The 20,264-nt window shown below is 32.6% G+C and overlaps 1 protein-coding gene across 3 annotated transcripts; it reads right to left on the reverse strand.

The window, feature by feature from the left end:
* Window positions 1-2,455: 2,455 nt before the first annotated feature.
* LOC124454591 lies at window positions 2,456-12,532 on the reverse strand. 3 transcript variants are annotated; one of them, XM_047005365.1, is made up of 2 exons: window positions 12,491-12,532; window positions 2,456-3,623 (listed from the first exon to the last, which is right to left on the reverse strand). In XM_047005365.1, exon 2 carries the CDS (start codon window positions 3,588-3,590, stop codon window positions 2,997-2,999), a length of 594 nt encoding a protein of 197 aa, XP_046861321.1. In that variant the 5' UTR covers window positions 3,591-3,623; window positions 12,491-12,532; the 3' UTR covers window positions 2,456-2,996. The 3 variants fall into 3 exon arrangements, with proteins under 3 accessions (XP_046861321.1, XP_046861322.1, XP_046861320.1); XM_047005366.1 differs by lacking the exon at window positions 12,491-12,532 and adding an exon at window positions 6,549-6,564; XM_047005364.1 differs by lacking the exon at window positions 12,491-12,532 and adding an exon at window positions 4,573-4,650.
* Between the last annotated feature and the right edge of the window lie 7,732 nt (window positions 12,533-20,264).

The raw sequence follows: 20,264 nt of genomic DNA on the forward strand, positions 1-20,264 counted from the left end.
TATTTCCTGCTTTCAGTATATATGAAGGAGTATGGGAAAATCTATCCATGATCTGAACGGAAAAAAATTCACAAATTTTGGCCAGTTTTAAATCTTGTCCGTAAATACTACTTCTGTTTGCCAAGTCTTATCAAAATCAAACCAAAGCAGTTTCATTCATTGTCATAATCATGGCTGCTACACAACATGTATAACTATATGTTAGCACATATAATTTGTACATTGCCTCTACACGAGGATTCAAGGTGTGGCTTAAGCAAAGTCGAACAGAGCATATCTTGTAAAAATTATAGCGTAAAGTATTGTTAAGGTAAACTAAGTTGCTTTACTGAAGAAAAAAGTGCACAGATGTACATACGTTTCTGTTGATATTATGCATTATAAAGCTCAAATTAATAGGGTTACAATATCAGTTTAAATGTGTACAAACTTTTAGTTTTTTGTTTCCTATCCCAAACGAGCAAAGACGACGGAGGCTTGAATGGCTGCAATTGCCGACGGAGAATAGAGTAAACATCTTCTTCGTCAATAGAATAAAATAGTTCATTAAAGCTTAACTTTCTGTAAGCCAGAAAATTAGTTTATAACGCAAACTCACATTGTAACAAAAATCTTGTGACGTCTATCAATAATAACAAAGCAATGAAAGATGTTTTTATTTAAATGAGTGTACGTCACGGTAATGCTTTGCGCACTTGTACTTACATCTGTTTTTGAAATTCCACTATAGATTACAAAAAGGCATAGCTAATTAACTACAATACACGCAAAAATGCCGGAATTTAAATAAAATCCAAATGGTGTCGTGTTAAGAAATCAACTATAATGAATCACCAGTTTAACAACCTGATCATGAAAAACAGGCTGCAATGAAAACTACTACAAACCCATTTAGTTATTTGATAACCGGAGGGGCTAGGTGGACTCGGGTGATGATGCAAAAATTATGGATGCTGATTGACTTATTTCCGCTAAAATTTTTGCTTTGCTGAAAAATATATTCTCGACCTTTTTTGGGGGTCTATAGTAGATTAAAGAGAATTTTTTTAAAAAAACAAACACGATATCTTTTTTGGTATTTCTTTTATAATGCCAAAACTTCTTTTGTTAAATTGTTGGACATTGTATGTAGATATCTTAGTGTCGACAAAAAAGTAACATGTCGCTTTCACAGGTGAGATATTTGTTTTATTTGTTCATCAAAGAAGGCCGTAATTACAAACACTGACTTTTACACCAAACATACTGATGCTTTTCTGTTTTGTTTATGAAACACAAAATACTTTTCAATGTAATTGTCAATGTATGAAATTATTTACAAAAACTAATTATTTTGGGAAAGCTCGCTAACACTCATCAGTAAAGCACGTCCACGCTTCTCATCATTTGACACCGTAGTGACGTATCAAATCACGAAGTGGAATTATTGATAACTGGCATGTTGATGATCGTCAGGCTCACGTAAATGGCGTCCTTACTAGAAGTGTTGGTTTTGAATAACGTTTCAAAATCCTTAGCGTAATCAACGTCAATGTCAACACAGTCAAGATAAGAAAAATCTCGGTATTTGTGTCGGGTTCATACCACACATTGTTGCTTGTAAAGCAAATGTGTGGGTGTTTAAGTTTATATAATTACATTTGTATTGTTGTCAGTAAAAGTTCGTGACTCGTCAATCTGACATTTTGTTATTAATAGGTATTATTTGTATTATCACTCAAAAAAAAATTCTAAACTGATCAAAATTAACCAGCACGTATCAAACGAGTAATTGCTGCCAGTAAAGCTACACTACAAACTAAAAGGATAATTGAAGCCAAATAAAATTATTCTTTACTTGGAAGCAGCTACATATTTTTTAGCTTATATTTTGTGTTGACTGTGTTTAAGTGTTAAAGCCACTATGATAGAAGGGCACCAACAGTACCGTGGGCGAAATTTTAATTTGCGATTTGAATCTTCAAAATGTAAAGGCAATTGGACTCAATCAATGCATGAATATTGCAAAATTGACAAGTACGTTGCAATATTCAAAGGAATACAACATACAGTTGACTGTAAGAGGTGTCAAGTCTAATGATCTGTTTCATTGCTCATATTTGTATGATGACTCAAGAAGCTCTGTTGTAAGGTTTTTGAAGTCAATTTGACTGATTCTCTAGAAACATGCCATACTGAGCTGCATTAATAAAAGTATGGTCGAACAATTGCCTAATATAAGCAGAAAGGAAGATTTGCTTAACAAAAAATTCGTTTAGCCGTTTAAGAGCCAATACACCTGACGATACTTTCTTGCAAATAATATCGATATTATCCTTGAAGATAAAAGCTGGTCAAGAGTTCTTCAAAGAATTTTGATTCATACGCATGTGTGATTGGTTTTCTTCAATTTCAATACAAAGTTGCAAGTTTGAGATCAATTTTGATACCTTCTAATCATTTTTTTTCAGGAAAGTTACATAAAATAAACTTTATTTACGACCAAAACGACAGAATTATCAATTACCTATGTATTCTTAAAACGGAAAAAATTGAAAACTTGTTACGATACGTATAAAAATATTAATGTTTCAGGAAAAATAATGGGAGAGAGACGCAGTTTAAGAGAAATAGACTGTTCTTGTTGAGATCAAAAATATGCTACGTGCCCTACATGTGTAATAGCTGGGTGCATGTTTTAATGCTAAAAAACTGTAATATGCTGCATTTATTGAGTAGCTGTATGAGCTCAGTTTATACTGCACACCAAAAAGTGATTACAAAGAGATTCGTGAAGTTTTGACTACACAATATTTCATTATTTTAGATGATTAACTGGCAAACTTTATTAATTAAAAAAGAAAGATAATCATGCCTGAAATATATAACGGCTTCCAGAAAACATTGCACAAAAGGTTTTAAATGAAATTTCACATGCATAACAGTCAAACAAAATTACTAGTAAAATGTTCTACTGTAAGAAGTTAATAAAGTAAAACGTTCCAAGAATAATTTGCTTAGCTTTTTCTTTTTTCTTCAACTGTAGCAGGGAGAACGTAAACAACAAAAGATGGCATTGAATAACCACTTTGAACTTTGAAAAAGCCTCCAAGACCTTCACCATGAACTTGCCATAATGAGCCATCACCGTCTGCTCCTGAACCTTTGTCTTTCCATATGGGAGAAGGATCCATTACGCCCTGAACAACAAATTCTTTTTTAATGCAGGCATACTTTGATCTTAGTGCACTCGTTGGTGGGTCGTAGCCTTTGGTAACCAGATCACCAAGTGCAACATAATCTTTTGGAGGAACAACTCTCCAAAACGAGCAATGTTCACTACCGCCCGTACCTTTATCGTTCCATACTTCCTCAAAATGTACGGGTTCGGCCACCATTTCAGGTTTCGATGGCTTTACCAATATTATAGAAGATGTTGCTGGATTTTTGGCACTAGTATGACCAACAGCTGCTTGACCAATTATAAAAAAACCGTAAGGAATTTGAAACAAAGCTGCCTGAAAAACGGAGAGATCCATATCTGCACCAGTATCAACATCAGTATACACTCTTGTGAGTGCAGGAGCTGTTACAACGGTTAGGCCACTCATTTTTTTTTAAATGTCAACAGATGTCTGCTTCGTCTATAATATGTATGATATAATTGGGACAAGCTTAGCACAGACTATTTATAATCAACCATCGTGACGTATTTTACAAAGTTTACATTATTATACACACAAATCTTTTATGCAAGAAAAATCTAATAAGGCGGCAGACAAAACGATTTCCGCCCAATTTTTTTCAGGATGTTCTATACTTGATCGTGAGTCATCTTAAGAGCAACGTCGCGCGTATTTTTTTGCCGAATCTTATCGCAGCATCTATCATTATATCATAAAAACTACATTTTAGATAGTTTGTGAGTTGTTAGCAGAATAACAATTTGTGCCAGCAAACAATTAGGCAGCACCAGCATAACAAAATAAAATGAGAACAGTTGACAAAAATTTTGTTCAATATGCTACACAATGATAGTTTTGAAAATTAAAATATTTGTTGACATTTCGTATTACAAGATCCTGTTTAAAGTCACTAACTCTCTGCAAATGCAAAGCTTGGCTTTTGTCAAAACTGTCATTGAATTGTGCTTGCCACAACAAACGTATAGATTAAAATGTATTGTCTTGACTGTTACAATATCAAAGAAGGACCAGGCCTACTTAATTAAAATTAACAGTTATTGCCACTAGTCTCATGTGACTCCGTGGTTACGAAAAAAGATCACGAAGTAGCTATAGAATTATTGTTGATAACTGGCATGTTTATGATCGTCAAGGTAAGTCCTTTGTTCGTGCTGGTTTTGAATGACGTTTTAAAATTCGTACAGTAATCATCGCCAAAGTCAACTCAGTCAAGAAATGAAAAATCTCAGTATTTTGTCGGGTTCATACATCACATGGTTGTTTGAGAAGGAAAATGTTGGTGTCTAAGTGTTTATAATTTGTTTTGTTGTCATTATAGTTCGTGACTCGTCAATGTGATATTAGGTTATTAATAGATATTATGAGTATATTATTATTCAAACAAAACCTCCTATGCCGATCAAAAATAAGCAGCATGTATCCAACGAGCTATTGCTATCGGTAAAACCACACTAAACTATAATGATAATAGAAGCCCTAACTAAATTGCCGAAAGTCCTGTTTACGAAAGCTTTATGACATTTGCATCAGTATGAGGTGGTTATAAGGCAAAACACTAAATTGATAAGATAAATAATAGGTTTGTAGGAAAAAAAATATAGTTATAAGCCTTAAACTATACTAATGACGAAGCTTGTATGGCAAGGAAAATGGTTCAAAATAAGGTATAGCATTGTGTGGTTAAAACTATATTTTAGATATTCGGTGAGTTGTAAGCAGAATAACAATTAGTGCCAGCAAACAATGAGGCAGCACCAGCATAACAAAATAAAATGAGAACAGTTGACAAAAATTTTGTTCAATATGCTACACAATAATATATTTTGAAAATTAAAATATTTGTTGACATTTCGTTTTACAAGATCCTGTTTAAAGTCACTAACTCTCTGCAAATGCAAAGCTTGGCTTTTGTCAAAACTGTCATTGAATTGTGCTTCCGCAACAAACGTATAGATTAAAATGTATTGTCTTGACTGTTACAATATCAAAGAAGGACCAGGCCTACTTAATTAAAATTAACAGTTATTGCCACTAGTCCCTTGTGACTCCGTGGTTACGAAAAAAGATCACGAAGTAGCTATAGAATTATTGTTGAGAACTGGCATGTTTATGATCGTAAAGGTAAGTCCTTTGTTCGTGCTGGTTTTGAATGACGTTTTAAAATTGTTACAGTAATCATCGCCAAAGTCAACTCAGTCAGAAATGAAAAATCTTAGTATTTTGTCGGGTTCATACATCACATGGTTGTTTGAGAAGGAAAAATGTTGGTGTCTAAGTGTTTATAATTTGTTTTGTTGTCATTATAGTTCGTGACTCGTCAATGTGATATTAGGTTATTAATAGATATTATGAGTATATTATTATTCAAACAAAACCTCCTATGCCGATCAAAATAATCAGCATGTATCCAACGAGCTATTGCTATCGGTAAAACCACACTAAACTATAATGATAATAGAAGCCCTAACTAAATTGCCGAAAGTCCTGTTTACGAAAGCTTTACGACATTTGCATCAGTATGAGGTCGTTATAAGGCAAAACACTTAAATTGATAAGATAAATAATAGGTTTGTAGGAAAATGAAATAGAGTTATAAGCCTTAACTATACTAATGACGAAGCTTGTATGGCAAGGAAAATGGTTCAAAATAAGGTATAGCATTTTGTGGTTAAAACTATATTTTAGATAATCGGTGAGTTGTAAGCAGAATAACAATTAGTGCCAGCAAACAATTAGGCAGCACCAGCATAACAAAATAAAATGAGAACAGTTGACAAAAATTTTGTTCAATATGCTACACAATAATACTATTTTGAAAATTAAAATATTTGTTGACATTTCGTTTTACAATATCCTGTTTAAAGTCACTAACTCTCTGCAAATGCAAAGCTTGGCTTTGTCAAAACTGTCATTGAATTGTGCTTCCGCAACAAACGTATAGATTAAAATGTATTGTCTTGACTGTTACAATATCAAAGAAGGACCAGGCCTACTTAATTAAAATTAACAGTTATTGCCACTAGTCTCATGTGACTCCGTGGTTACGAAAAAGATCACGAAGTAGCTATAGAATTATTGTTGATAACTGGCATGTTTATGATCGTCAAGGTAAGTCCTTTGTTCGTGCTGGTTTTGAATGACGTTTTAAAATTCTTACAGTAATCATCGCCAAAGTCAACTCAGTCAAGAAAAGAAAAATCTCAGTATTTTGTCGGGTTCATACATCACATGGTTGTTTGAGAAGGAAAAATGTTGGTGTCTAAGTGTTTATAATTTGTTTTGTTGTCATTATAGTTTGTGACTCGTCAATGTGATATTAGGTTATTAATAGATATTATGAGTATATTATTATTCAAGCAAAACCTCCTATGCCGATCAAAATAATCAGCATGTATCCAACGAGCTATTCCTATCGGTAAAACCACACTAAACTATAATGATAATAGAAGCCCTAACTAAATTGCCGAAAGTCCTGTTTACGAAAGCTTTACGACATTTGCATCAGTATGAGGTCGTTATAAGGCAAAACACTTAAATTGATAAGATAAATAGTAGGTTTGTAGGAAAATGAAATAGAGTTATAAGCCTTTAACTATACTAATGACGAAGCTTGTATGGCAAGGAAAATGGTTCAAAATAAGGTATAGCATTTTATGGTTAAAACTATATTTTAGATAATAGGTGAGTTGTAAGCAGAATAACAATTAGTGCCAGCAAACAATTAGGCAGCACCAGCATAACAAAATAAAATGAGAACAGTTGACAAAAATTTTGTTCAATATGCTACACAATAATACTATTTTGAAAATTAAAATATTTGTTGACATTTCGTTTTACAATATTCTGTTTAAAGTCACTAACTCTCTGCAAATGCAAAGCTTGGCTTTTGTCAAAACTGTCATTGAATTGTGCCTTCCGCAACAAACGTATAGATTAAAATGTATTCTCTTGACTGTTACAATATCAAAGAAGGACCAGGCCTACTTAATTAAAATTAACAGTTATTGCCACTAGTCTCATGTGACTCCGTGGTTACGAAAAAAGATCACGAAGTAGCTATAGAATTATTGTTGATAACTGGCATGTTTATGATGGTCAAGGTAAGTCCTTTGTTCGTGCTGGTTTTGAATGACGTTTTAAAATTCGTACAGTAATCATCGCCAAAGTCAACTCAGTCAAGAAATGAAAAATCTCAGTATTTTGTCGGGTTCATACATCACATGGTTGTTTGAGAAGGAAAATGTTGGTGTCTAAGTGTTTATAATTTGTTTTGTTGTCATTATAGTTTGTGACTCGTCAATGTGATATTAGGTTATTAATAGATATTATGAGTATATTATTATTCAAGCAAAACCTCCTATGCCAATCAAAAATAATCAGCATGTATCCAACGAGCTATTCCTATCGGTAAAACCACACTAAACTATAATGATAATAGAAGCCCTAACTAAATTGCCGAAAGTCCTGTTTACGAAAGCTTTACGACATTTGCATCAGTATGAGGTCGTTATAAGGCAAAACACTTAAATTGATAAGATAAATAGTAGGTTTGTAGGAAAATGAAATAGAGTTATAAGCCTTAACTATACTAATGACGAAGCTTGTATGGCAAGGAAAATGGTTCAAAATAAGGTATAGCATTTATGGTTAAAACTATATTTTAGATAATCGGTGAGTTGTAAGCAGAATAACAATTAGTGCCAGCAAACAATTAGGCAGCACCAGCATAACAAAATAAAATGAGAACAGTTGACAAAATTTTGTTCAATATGCTACACAATAATACTATTTTGAAAATTAAAATATTTGTTGACATTTCGTTTTACAAGATCCTGTTTAAAGTCACTAACTCTCTGCAAATGCAAAGCTTGGCTTTGTCAAAACTGTCATTGAATTGTGCTTCCGCAACAAACGTATAGATTAAAATGTATTGTCTTGACTGTTACAATATCAAAGAAGGACCAGGCCTACTTAATTAAAATTAACAGTTATTGCCACTAGTCTCATGTGACTCCGTGGTTACGAAAAAAGATCACGAAGTAGCTATAGAATTATTGTTGATAACTGGCATGTTTATGATGGTCAAGGTAAGTCCTTTGTTCGTGCTGGTTTTGAATGACGTTTTAAAATTCGTACAGTAATCATCGCCAAAGTCAACTCAGTCAAGAAATGAAAAATCTCAGTATTTTGTCGGGTTCATACATCACATGGTTGTTTGAGAAGGAAAAATGTTGGTGTCTAAGTGTTTATAATTTGTTTTGTTGTCATTATAGTTCGTGACTCGTCAATGTGATATTAGGTTATTAATAGATATTATGAGTATATTATTATTCAAGCAAAACCTCCTATGCCGATCAAAAATAATCAGCATGTATCCAACGAGCTATTCCTATCGGTAAAACCACACTAAACTATAATGATAATAGAAGCCCTAACTAAATTGCCGAAAGTCCTGTTTACGAAAGCTTTACGACATTTGCATCAGTATGAGGTCGTTATAAGGCAAAACACTTAAATTGATAAGATAAATAGTAGGTTTGTAGGAAAATGAAATAGAGTTATAAGCCTTTAACTATACTAATGACGAAGCTTGTATGGCAAGGAAAATGGTTCAAAATAAGGTATAGCATTTTATGGTTAAAACTATATTTTAGATAATAGGTGAGTTGTAAGCAGAATAACAATTAGTGCCAGCAAACAATTAGGCAGCACCAGCATAACAAAATAAAATGAGAACAGTTGACAAAATTTTGTTCAATATGCTACACAATAATACTATTTTGAAAATTAAAATATTTGTTGACATTTCGTTTTACAATATTCTGTTTAAAGTCACTAACTCTCTGCAAATGCAAAGCTTGGCTTTTGTCAAAACTGTCATTGAATTGTGCTTCCGCAACAAACGTATAGATTAAAATGTATTGTCTTGACTGTTACAATATCAAAGAAGGACCAGGCCTACTTAATTAAAATTAACAGTTATTGCCACTAGTCTCATGTGACTCCGTGGTTACGAAAAAAGATCACGAAGTAGCTATAGAATTATTGTTGATAACTGGCATGTTTATGATGGTCAAGGTAAGTCCTTTGTTCGTGCTGGTTTTGAATGACGTTTTAAAATTCGTACAGTAATCATCGCCAAAGTCAACTCAGTCAGGAAATGAAAAATCTCAGTATTTTGTCGGGTTCATACATCACATGGTTGTTTGAGAAGGAAAAATGTTGGTGTCTAAGTGTTTATAATTTGTTTTGTTGTCATTATAGTTTGTGACTCGTCAATGTGATATTAGGTTATTAATAGATATTATGAGTATATTATTATTCAAGCAAAACCTCCTATGCCAATCAAAAATAATCAGCATGTATCCAACGAGCTATTCCTATCGGTAAAACCACACTAAACTATAATGATAATAGAAGCCCTAACTAAATTGCCGAAAGTCCTGTTTACGAAAGCTTTACGACATTTGCATCAGTATGAGGTCGTTATAAGGCAAAACACTTAAATTGATAAGATAAATAGTAGGTTTGTAGGAAAATGAAATAGAGTTATAAGCCTTTAACTATACTAATGACGAAGCTTGTATGGCAAGGAAAATGGTTCAAAATAAGGTATAGCATTTTATGGTTAAAACTATATTTTAGATAATCGGTGAGTTGTAAGCAGAATAACAATTAGTGCCAGCAAACAATTAGGCAGCACCAGCATAACAAAATAAAATGAGAACAGTTGACAAAATTTTGTTCAATATGCTACACAATAATACTATTTTGAAAATTAAAATATTTGTTGACATTTCGTTTTACAATATTCTGTTTAAAGTCACTAACTCTCTGCAAATGCAAAGCTTGGCTTTTGTCAAAACTGTCATTGAATTGTGCTTCCACAACAAACGTATAGATTAAAATGTATTGTCTTGACTGTTACAATATCAAAGAAGGACCAGGCCTACTTAATTAAAATTAACAGTTATTGCCACTAGTCTCATGTGACTCCGTGGTTACGAAAAAAGATCACGAAGTAGCTATAGAATTATTGTTGATAACTGGCATGTTTATGATGGTCAAGGTAAGTCCTTTGTTCGTGCTGGTTTTGAATGACGTTTTAAAATTCGTACAGTAATCATCGCCAAAGTCAACTCAGTCAGGAAATGAAAAATCTCAGTATTTTGTCGGGTTCATACATCACATGGTTGTTTGAGAAGGAAAAATGTTGGTGTCTAAGTGTTTATAATTTGTTTTGTTGTCATTATAGTTTGTGACTCGTCAATGTGATATTAGGTTATTAATAGATATTATGAGTATATTATTATTCAAGCAAAACCTCCTATGCCAATCAAAAATAATCAGCATGTATCCAACGAGCTATTCCTATCGGTAAAACCACACTAAACTATAATGATAATAGAAGCCCTAACTAAATTGCCGAAAGTCCTGTTTACGAAAGCTTTACGACATTTGCATCAGTATGAGGTCGTTATAAGGCAAAACACTTAAATTGATAAGATAAATAGTAGGTTTGTAGGAAAATGAAATAGAGTTATAAGCCTTTAACTATACTAATGACGAAGCTTGTATGGCAAGGAAAATGGTTCAAAATAAGGTATAGCATTTTATGGTTAAAACTATATTTTAGATAATCGGTGAGTTGTAAGCAGAATAACAATTAGTGCCAGCAAACAATTAGGCAGCACCAGCATAACAAAATAAAATGAGAACAGTTGACAAAAATTTTGTTCAATATGCTACACAATAATATATTTTGAAAATTAAAATATTTGTTGACATTTCGTTTTACAATATTCTGTTTAAAGTCACTAACTCTCTGCAAATGCAAAGCTTGGCTTTCGTCAAAACTGTCATTGAATTATGCTTGCCACAACAAACGTATAGATTAAAATGTATTGTCTTGACTGTTACAATATCAAAGAAGGACCAGGCCTACTTAATTAAAATTAACAGTTATTGCCACTAGTCTCATGTGACTCCGTGGTTACGAAAAAGATCACGAAGTAGCTATAGAATTATTGTTGATAACTGGCATGTTTATGATCGTCAAGGTAAGTCCTTTGTTCGTGCTGGTTTTAAATGACGTTTTAAAATTCTTACAGTAGTCATCGCCAATGTCAACTCAGTCAAGAAAAGAAAAATCTCAGTATTTTGTCGGGTTCATACATCATATGGTTGTTTGAGAAGGGAAAATGTTGATGTCTAAGTGTTTCTAATTTGTTTTGTTGTCACTTTAGTTTGTGACTCGTCAATGTTATATTAGGTTATTAATAGATATTATGAGTATATTATTATTCATAACAAAACCTCCTATGCCGATCAAAATTAGCAGCATGTATCCAACGCGCTATTGCTATCGGTAAAACCACACTAAACTATAATGATAATAGAAGCCTTAACTAAATTGCCGAAAGTCCTGTTTACGAAAGCTTTACGACATTTGCATCAGTATGAGGTCGTTATAAGGCAAAACACTTAAATTGATAAATAAATAGTAGGTTTGTAGGAAAATGAAATAGAGTTATAAGGCTTAAACTATACTATTGACGAAGCTTGTATGGCAAGGAAAATGGTTCAAAATAAGGTATAGCATTGTGTGGTTAAAACTATATTTTAGATATTCGGTGAGTTGTAAGCAGAATAACAATTAGTGCCAGCAAACAATTAGGCATCACCAGCATAACAAAATAAAATGAGAACAGTTGACAAAATTTTGTTCAACATGCTACACAATTATAGTTTTGAAAATTAAAATATTTGTTGACATTTCGTATTACAAGATCCTGTTTAAAGTCACTAACTCTCTGCAAATGCAAAGCTTGGCTTTTGTCAAAACTGTCATTGAATTGTGCTTGCCACAACAAACGTATAGATTAAAATGTATTGTCTTGACTGTTACAATATCAAAGAAGGACCAGGCCTACTTAATTAAAATTAACAGTTATTGCCACTAGTCTCATGTGACTCCGTGGTTACGAAAAAAGATCACGAAGTAGCTATAGAATTATTGTTGATAACTGGCATGTTTATGATCGTCAAGGTAAGTCCTTTGTTCGTGCTGGTTTTAAATGACGTTTTAAAATTCTTACAGTAATCATCGCCAAAGTCAACTCAGTCAAGAAATGAAAAATCTCAGTATTTTGTCGGGTTCATACATCACATGGTTGTTTGAGAAGGAAAAATGTTGGTGTCTAAGTGTTTATAATTTGTTTTGTTGTCATTATAGTTTGTGACTCGTCAATGTGATATTAGGTTATTAATAGATATTATGAGTATATTATTATTCAAAACAAAACCTCCTATGCCGATCAAATATAAGCAGCATGTATCCAACGAGCTATTGCTATCGGTAAAACCACACTAAACTATAATGATGATAGAAGCCCTAACTAAATTGCCGAAAGTCCTGTTTACGAAAGCTTTACGACATTTGCATCAGTATGAGGTCGTTATAAGGCAAAACACTTAAATTGATAAAATAAATAGTAGGTTTGTAGGAAAATGAAATAGAGTTATAAGCTTAAACTATACTAATGACGAAGCTTGTATGGCAAGGAAAATGGTTCAAAATAAGGTATAGCATTTGTGGTTAAAACTATATTTTAGATAATCGGTGAGTTGTAAGCAGAATAACAATTAGTGCCAGCAAACAATTAGGCAGCACCAGCATAACAAAATAAAATGAGAACAGTTGACAAAATTTTGTTCAATATGCTACAATAATACTATTTTGAAAATTAAAATATTTGTTGACATTTCGTTTTACAATATTCTGTTTAAAGTCACTAACTCTCTGCAAATGCAAAGCTTGGCTTTGTCAAAACTGTCATTGAATTGTGCTTGCCACAACAAACGTATAGATTAAAATGTATTGTCTTGACTGTTACAATATCAAAGAAGGACCAGGCCTACTTAATTAAAATTAACAGTTATTGCCACTAGTCTCATGTGACTCCGTGGTTACGAAAAAAGATCACGAAGTAGCTATAGAATTATTGTTGATAACTGGCATGTTTATGATGGTCAAGGTAAGTCCTTTGTTCGTGCTGGTTTTGAATGACGTTTTAAAATTCGTACAGTAATCATCGCCAAAGTCAACTCAGTCAAGAAATGAAAAATCTCAGTATTTTGTCGGGTTCATACATCACATGGTTGTTTGAGAAGGAAAATGTTGGTGTCTAAGTGTTTATAATTTGTTTTGTTGTCATTATAGTTTGTGACTCGTCAATGTGATATTAGGTTATTAATAGATATTATGAGTATATTATTATTCAAACAAAACCTCCTATGCCGATCAAAATAAGCAGCATGTATCCAACGAGCTATTGCTATCGGTAAAACCACACTAAACTATAATGATAATAGAAGCCCTAACTAAATTGCCGAAAGTCCTGTTTACGAAAGCTTTACGACATTTGCATCAGTATGAGGTCGTTATAAGGCAAAACACTTAAATTGATAAGATAAATAGTAGGTTTGTAGGAAAATGAAATAGAGTTATAAGCCTTTAACTATACTAATGACGAAGCTTGTATGGCAAGGAAAATGGTTCAAAATAAGGTATAGCATTTTGTGGTTAAAACTATATTTTAGATAATCGGTGAGTTGTAAGCAGAATAACAATTAGTGCCAGCAAACAATTAGGCAGCACCAGCATAACAAAATAAAATGAGAACAGTTGACAAAAATTTTGTTCAATATGCTACACAATAATATATTTTGAAAATTAAAATATTTGTTGACATTTCGTATTACAAGATTCTGTTTAAAGTCACTAACTCTCTGCAAATGCAAAGCTTGGCTTTTGTCAAAACTGTCATTGAATTGTGCTTGCCGCAACAAACGTATAGATTAAAATGTATTGTCTTGACTGTTACAATATCAAAGAAGGACCAGGCCTACTTAATTAAAATTAACAGTTATTGCCACTAGTCTCATGTGACTCCGTGGTTACGAAAAAGATCACGAAGTAGCTATAGAATTATTGTTGATAACTGGCATGTTTATGATCGTCAAGGTAAGTCCTTTGTTCGTGCTGGTTTTGAATGACGTTTTAAAATTCTTACAGTAATCATCGCCAAAGTCAACTCAGTCAAGAAAGAAAATCTCAGTATTTTGTCGGGTTCATACATCACATGGTTGTTTGAGAAGGAAAAATGTTGGTGTCTAAGTGTTTATAATTTGTTTTGTTGTCATTATAGTTTGTGACTCGTCAATGTGATATTAGGTTATTAATAGATATTATGAGTATATTATTATTCAAACAAAACCTCCTATGCCGATCAAAATAATCAGCATGTATCCAACGAGCTATTGCTATCGGTAAAACCACACTAAACTATAATGATAATTGAAGTCCTAACTAAATTGCCGAAAGTCCTGTTTACGAAAGCTTTACGACATTTGCATCAGTATGAGGTCGTTATAAGGCAAAACACTTAAATTGATAAAATAAATAGTAGGTTTGTAGGAAAATGAAATAGAGTTATAAGCCTTTAACTATACTAATGACAAAGCTTGTATGGCAAGGAAAATGGTTCAAAATAAGGTATAGCATTGTGTGGTTAAAACTATATTTTAGGTAATCGGTGAGTTGTAAGCAGAATAACAATTAGTGCCAGCAAACAATTAGGCAGCACCAGCATAACAAAATAAAATGAGAACAGTTGACAAAAATTTTGTTCAATATGCTACACAATAATACTATTTTGAAAATTAAAATATTTGTTGACATTTCGTTTTACAATATTCTGTTTAAAGTCACTAACTCTCTGCAATTGCAAAGCTTGGCTTTCGTCAAAACTGTCATTGAATTATGCTTGCCACAACAAACATATAGATTAAAATGTATTGTCTTGACTGTAACAATATTAAAGAAGGACCAGGCCTACTTAATTAAAATTAACAGTTATTGCCACTAGTCTCATGTGACTCCGTGGTTACGAAAAAAGATCACGAAGTAGCTATAGAATTATTGTTGATAACTGGCATGTTTATGATGGTCAAGGTAAGTCCTTTGTTCGTGCTGGTTTTGAATGACGTTTTAAAATTCTTACAGTAATCATCGCCAAAGTCAACTCAGTCAAGAAATGAAAAATCTCAGTATTTTGTCGGGTTCATACATCACATGGTTGTTTGAGAAGGAAAAATGTTGGTGTCTAAGTGTTTATAATTTGTTTTGTTGTCATTATAGTTTGTGACTCGTCAATGTGATATTAGGTTATTAATAGATATTATGAGTATACTATTATTCAAAACAAAACCTCCTATGCCGATCAAATATAAGCAGCATGTATCCAACGAGCTAATGCTATCGGTAAAACCACACTAAACTATAATGATGATAGAAGCCCTAACTAAATTGCCGAAAGTCCTGTTTACGAAAGCTTTACGACATTTGCATCAGTATGAGGTCGTTATAAGGCAAAACACTTAAATTGATAAGATAAATAGTAGGTTTGTAGGAAAATGAAATAGAGTTATAAGCCTTTAACTATACTAATGACGAAGCTTGTATGGCAAGGAAAATGGTTCAAAATAAGGTATAGCATTTGGTTAAAACTATATTTTAGATAATCGGTGAGTTGTAAGCAGAATAACAATTAGTGCCAGCAAACAATTAGGCAGCACCAGCATAACAAAATAAAATGAGAACAGTTGACAAAATTTTGTTCAAAATGCTACACAAATAGTTTTGAAAATTAAAATATTTGTTGACATTTCGTTTTACAATATTCTGTTTAAAGTCACTAACTCTCTGCAATTGCAAAGCTTGGCTTTCGTCAAAACTGTCATTGAATTATGCTTGCCACAACAAACATATAGATTAAAATGTATTGTCTTGACTGTAACAATATTAAAGAAGGACCAGGCCTACTTAATTAAAATTAACAGTTATTGCCACTAGTCTCATGTGACTCCGTGGTTACGAAAAAAGATCACGAAGTAGCTATAGAATTATTGTTGATAACTGGCATGTTTATGATCGTCAAGGTAAGTCCTTTGTTCGTGCTGGTTTTAAATGACGTTTTAAAATTCTTACAGTAGTCATCGCCAATGTCAACTCAGTCAAGAAAAGAAAAATCTCAGTATTTTGTCGGGTTCATACATCACATGGTTGTTTGAGAAGGGAAAATGTTGATGTCTAAGTGTTTCTAATTTGTTTTGTTGTCACTTTAGTTTGTGACTCGTCAATGTTATATTAGGTTATTAATAGATATTATGAGTATATTATTATTCATAACAAAACCTCCTATGCCGATCAAAATAAGCAGCATGTATCCAACGAGCTATTGCTATCGGTAAAACCACACTAAACTATAATGATAATAGAAGCCTAACTAAATTGCCGAAAGTCCTGTTTACGAAAGCTTTACGACATTTGCATCAGTATGAGGTCGTTATAAGGCAAAACACTTAAATTGATAAGATAAATAGTAGGTTTGTAGGAAAATAAAATAGAGTTATAAGCCTTAAACTATACTAATGACGAAGCTTGTATGGCAAGGAAAATGGTTCAAAATAAGGTATAGCATTGTGTGGTTAAAACTATATTTTAGATAATCGGTGAGTTGTAAGCAGAATAACAATTAGTGCCAGCAAACAATTAGGCAGCACCAGCATAACAAAATAAAATGAGAACAGTTGACAAAAATTTTGTTCAATATGCTACACAATAATACTATTTTGAAAATTAAAATATTTGTTGACATTTCGTTTTACAATATTCTGTTTAAAGTCACTAACTCTCTGCAATTGCAAAGCTTGGCTTTCGTCAAAACTGTCATTGAATTATGCTTGCCACAACAAACGTATAGATTAAAATGTATTGTCTTGACTGTTACAATATCAAAGAAGGACCAGGCCTACTTAATTAAAATTAACAGTTATTGCCACTAGTCTCATGTGACTCCGTGGTTACGAAAAAGATCACGAAGTAGCTATAGAATTATTGTTGATAACTGGCATGTTTATGATCGTCAAGGTAAGTCCTTTGTTCGTGCTGGTTTTAAATGACGTTTTAAAATTCTTACAGTAGTCATCGCCAATGTCAACTCAGTCAAGAAAAGAAAAATCTCAGTATTTTGTCGGGTTCATACATCACATGGTTGTTTGAGAAGGGAAAATGTTGATGTCTAAGTGTTTCTAATTTGTTTTGTTGTCACTTTAGTTTGTGACTCGTCAATGTTATATTAGGTTATTAATAGATATTATGAGTATATTATTATTCATAACAAAACCTCCTATGCCGATTAAAATTAGCAGCATGTATCCAACGCGCTATTGCTATCGGTAAAACCACACTAAACTATAATGATGATAGAAGCCCTATTTAAATTGCCGAAAGTCCTGTTTACGAAAGCTTTACGACATTTGCATCAGTATGAGGTCGTTATAAGGCAAAACACTTAAATTGATAAGATAAATAGTAGGTTTGTAGGAAAATGAAATAGAGTTATAAGGCTTAAACTATACTATTGACGAAGCTGGTATGACAAGGAAAATGGTTACAAATAAAGTATAGCATTGTGTGGTTAAAACTATATTTTAGATATACGGTGAGTTGTAAGCAGAATAACAATTAGTGCCAGCAAACAATTAGGCATCACCAGCATAACAAAATAAAATGAGAACAGTTGACAAAAATTTAGTTCAACATGCTACACAATTATAGTTTTGAAAATTAAAATATTTGTTGACATTTCGTATTACAAGATCCTGTTTAAAGTCACTAGCTCTCTGCAAATGCAAAGCTTGGCTTTTGTCAAAACTGTCACTGAATTGTGCTTGCCACAACAAACGTATAGATTAAAATGTATTGTCTTGACTGTTACAATATCAAAGAAGGACCAGGCCTACTTAATTAAAATTAACAGTTATTGCCACTAGTCTCATGTGACTCCGTGGTTACGAAAAAAGATCACGAAGTAGCTATAGAATTATTGTTGATAACTGGCATGTTTATGATGGTCAAGGTAAGTCCTTTGTTCGTGCTGGTTTTGAATGACGTTTTAAAATTCGTACAGTAATCATCGCCAATGTCAACTCAGTCAAGAAATGAAAAATCTCAGTATTTTGTCGGGTTCATACATCACATGGTTGTTTGAGAAGGAAAAATGTTGGTGTCTAAGTGTTTATAATTTGTTTTGTTGTCATTATAGTTTGTGACTCGTCAATGTGATATTAGGTTATTAATAGATATTATGAGTATACTATTATTCAAAACAAAACCTCCTATGCCGATCAAATATAAGCAGCATGTATCCAACGAGCTAATGCTATCGGTAAAACCACACTAAACTATAATGATGATAGAAGCCCTAACTAAATTGCCGAAAGTCCTGTTTACGAAAGCTTTACGACATTTGCATCAGTATGAGGTCGTTATAAGGCAAAACACTTAAATTGATAAAATAAATAGTAGGTTTGTAGGAAAATGAAATAGAGTTATAAGGCTTAAACTATACTATTGACGAAGCTTGTATGGCAAGGAAAATGGTTCAAAATAAGGTATAGCATTTTATGGTTAAAACTATATTTTAGATAATCGGTGAGTTGTAAGCAGAATAACAATTAGTGCCAGCAAACAATTAGGCAGCACCAGCATAACAAAATAAAATGAGAACAGTTGACAAAAATTTTGTTCAATATGCTACACAATAATACTATTTTGAAAATTAAAATATTTGTTGACATTTCGTTTTACAATATTCTGTTTAAAGTCACTAACTCTCTGCAATTGCAAAGCTTGGCTTTCGTCAAAACTGTCATTGAATTATGCTTGCCACAACAAACATATAGATTAAAATGTATTGTCTTGACTGTAACAATATTAAAGAAGGACCAGGCCTACTTAATTAAAATTAACAGTCATTGCCACTAGTCTCATGTGACTCCGTGATTACGAAAAGAGATCACGAAGTAGCTATAGAATTATTGTTGATAACTGGCATGTTTATGATCGTCAAGGTAAGTCCTTTGTTCGTGCTGGTTTTAAATGACGTTTTAAAATTCTTACAGTATCAAATCAACTCAGTCAAGAAAAGAAAAATCTCAGTATTTTGTCGGGTTCATACATCACATGATTGTTTGAGAAGGGGAAATGTTGATGTCTAAGTGTTTCTAATTTGTTTTGTTGTCACTTTAGTTTGTGACTCGTCAATGTTATATTAGGTTATTAATAGATATTATGAGTATATTATTATTCATAACAAAACCTCCTATCCCGATCAAAATTAGCAGCATGTATCCAACGAGCTATTGCTATCGGTAAAACCACACTAAACTATAATGATAATAGAAGCCCTAACTAAATTGCCGAAAGTACTGTTTACGAAAGATTTATGACATTTGCATTAGTATGAGGTGGTTATAAGGCAAAACACCTAAATTGATAAGATAAATAATAGGTTTGTAGGAAAATAAAATAGAGTTATAAGCCTTAAACTATACTAATGTCGAAGCTTGTATGGCAAGGAAAATGGTTCAAAATAAGGTATAGCATTGTGTGGTTAAAACTATATTTTAGATATTCGGTGAGTTGTAAGCACAATAACAATTAGTGCCAGCAAACAATTAGGCATCACCAGCATAACAAACTAAAATGAGAACAGTTGACAAAAATTTTGTTCAACATGCTACACAATGATAGTTTTGAAAATTAAAATATTTGTTGACATTTCGTATTACAAGATCCTGTTTAAAGTCACTAGCTCTCTGCAAATGCAAAGCTTGGCTGTTGTCAAAACTGTCATTGAATTGTGCTTGCCGCAACAAACGTATAGATTAAAATGTATTGTCTTGACTGTTACAATATCAAAGAAGGACCAGGCCTACTTAATTAAAATTAACAGTTATTGCCACTAGTCTCATGTGACTCCGTGGTTACGAAAAAAGATCACGAAGTAGCTATAGAATTATTGTTGATAAATGGCATGTTTATGATCGTCAAGGTAAGTCGTTTGCTCGTGCTGGTTTTGAATGACGTTTTAAAATTCTTACAGTAATCATCGCCAAAGTCAACTCAGTCAGGAAATGAAAAATCTCAGTATTTTGTCGGGTTCATACATC

The sequence above is a fragment of the Xenia sp. Carnegie-2017 genome, unplaced genomic scaffold (genome assembly GCF_021976095.1).
Source record: "Xenia sp. Carnegie-2017 unplaced genomic scaffold, XeniaSp_v1 HiC_scaffold_3, whole genome shotgun sequence".
In the NCBI taxonomy this organism is placed as follows: domain Eukaryota; kingdom Metazoa; phylum Cnidaria; class Anthozoa; order Malacalcyonacea; family Xeniidae; genus Xenia; species Xenia sp. Carnegie-2017.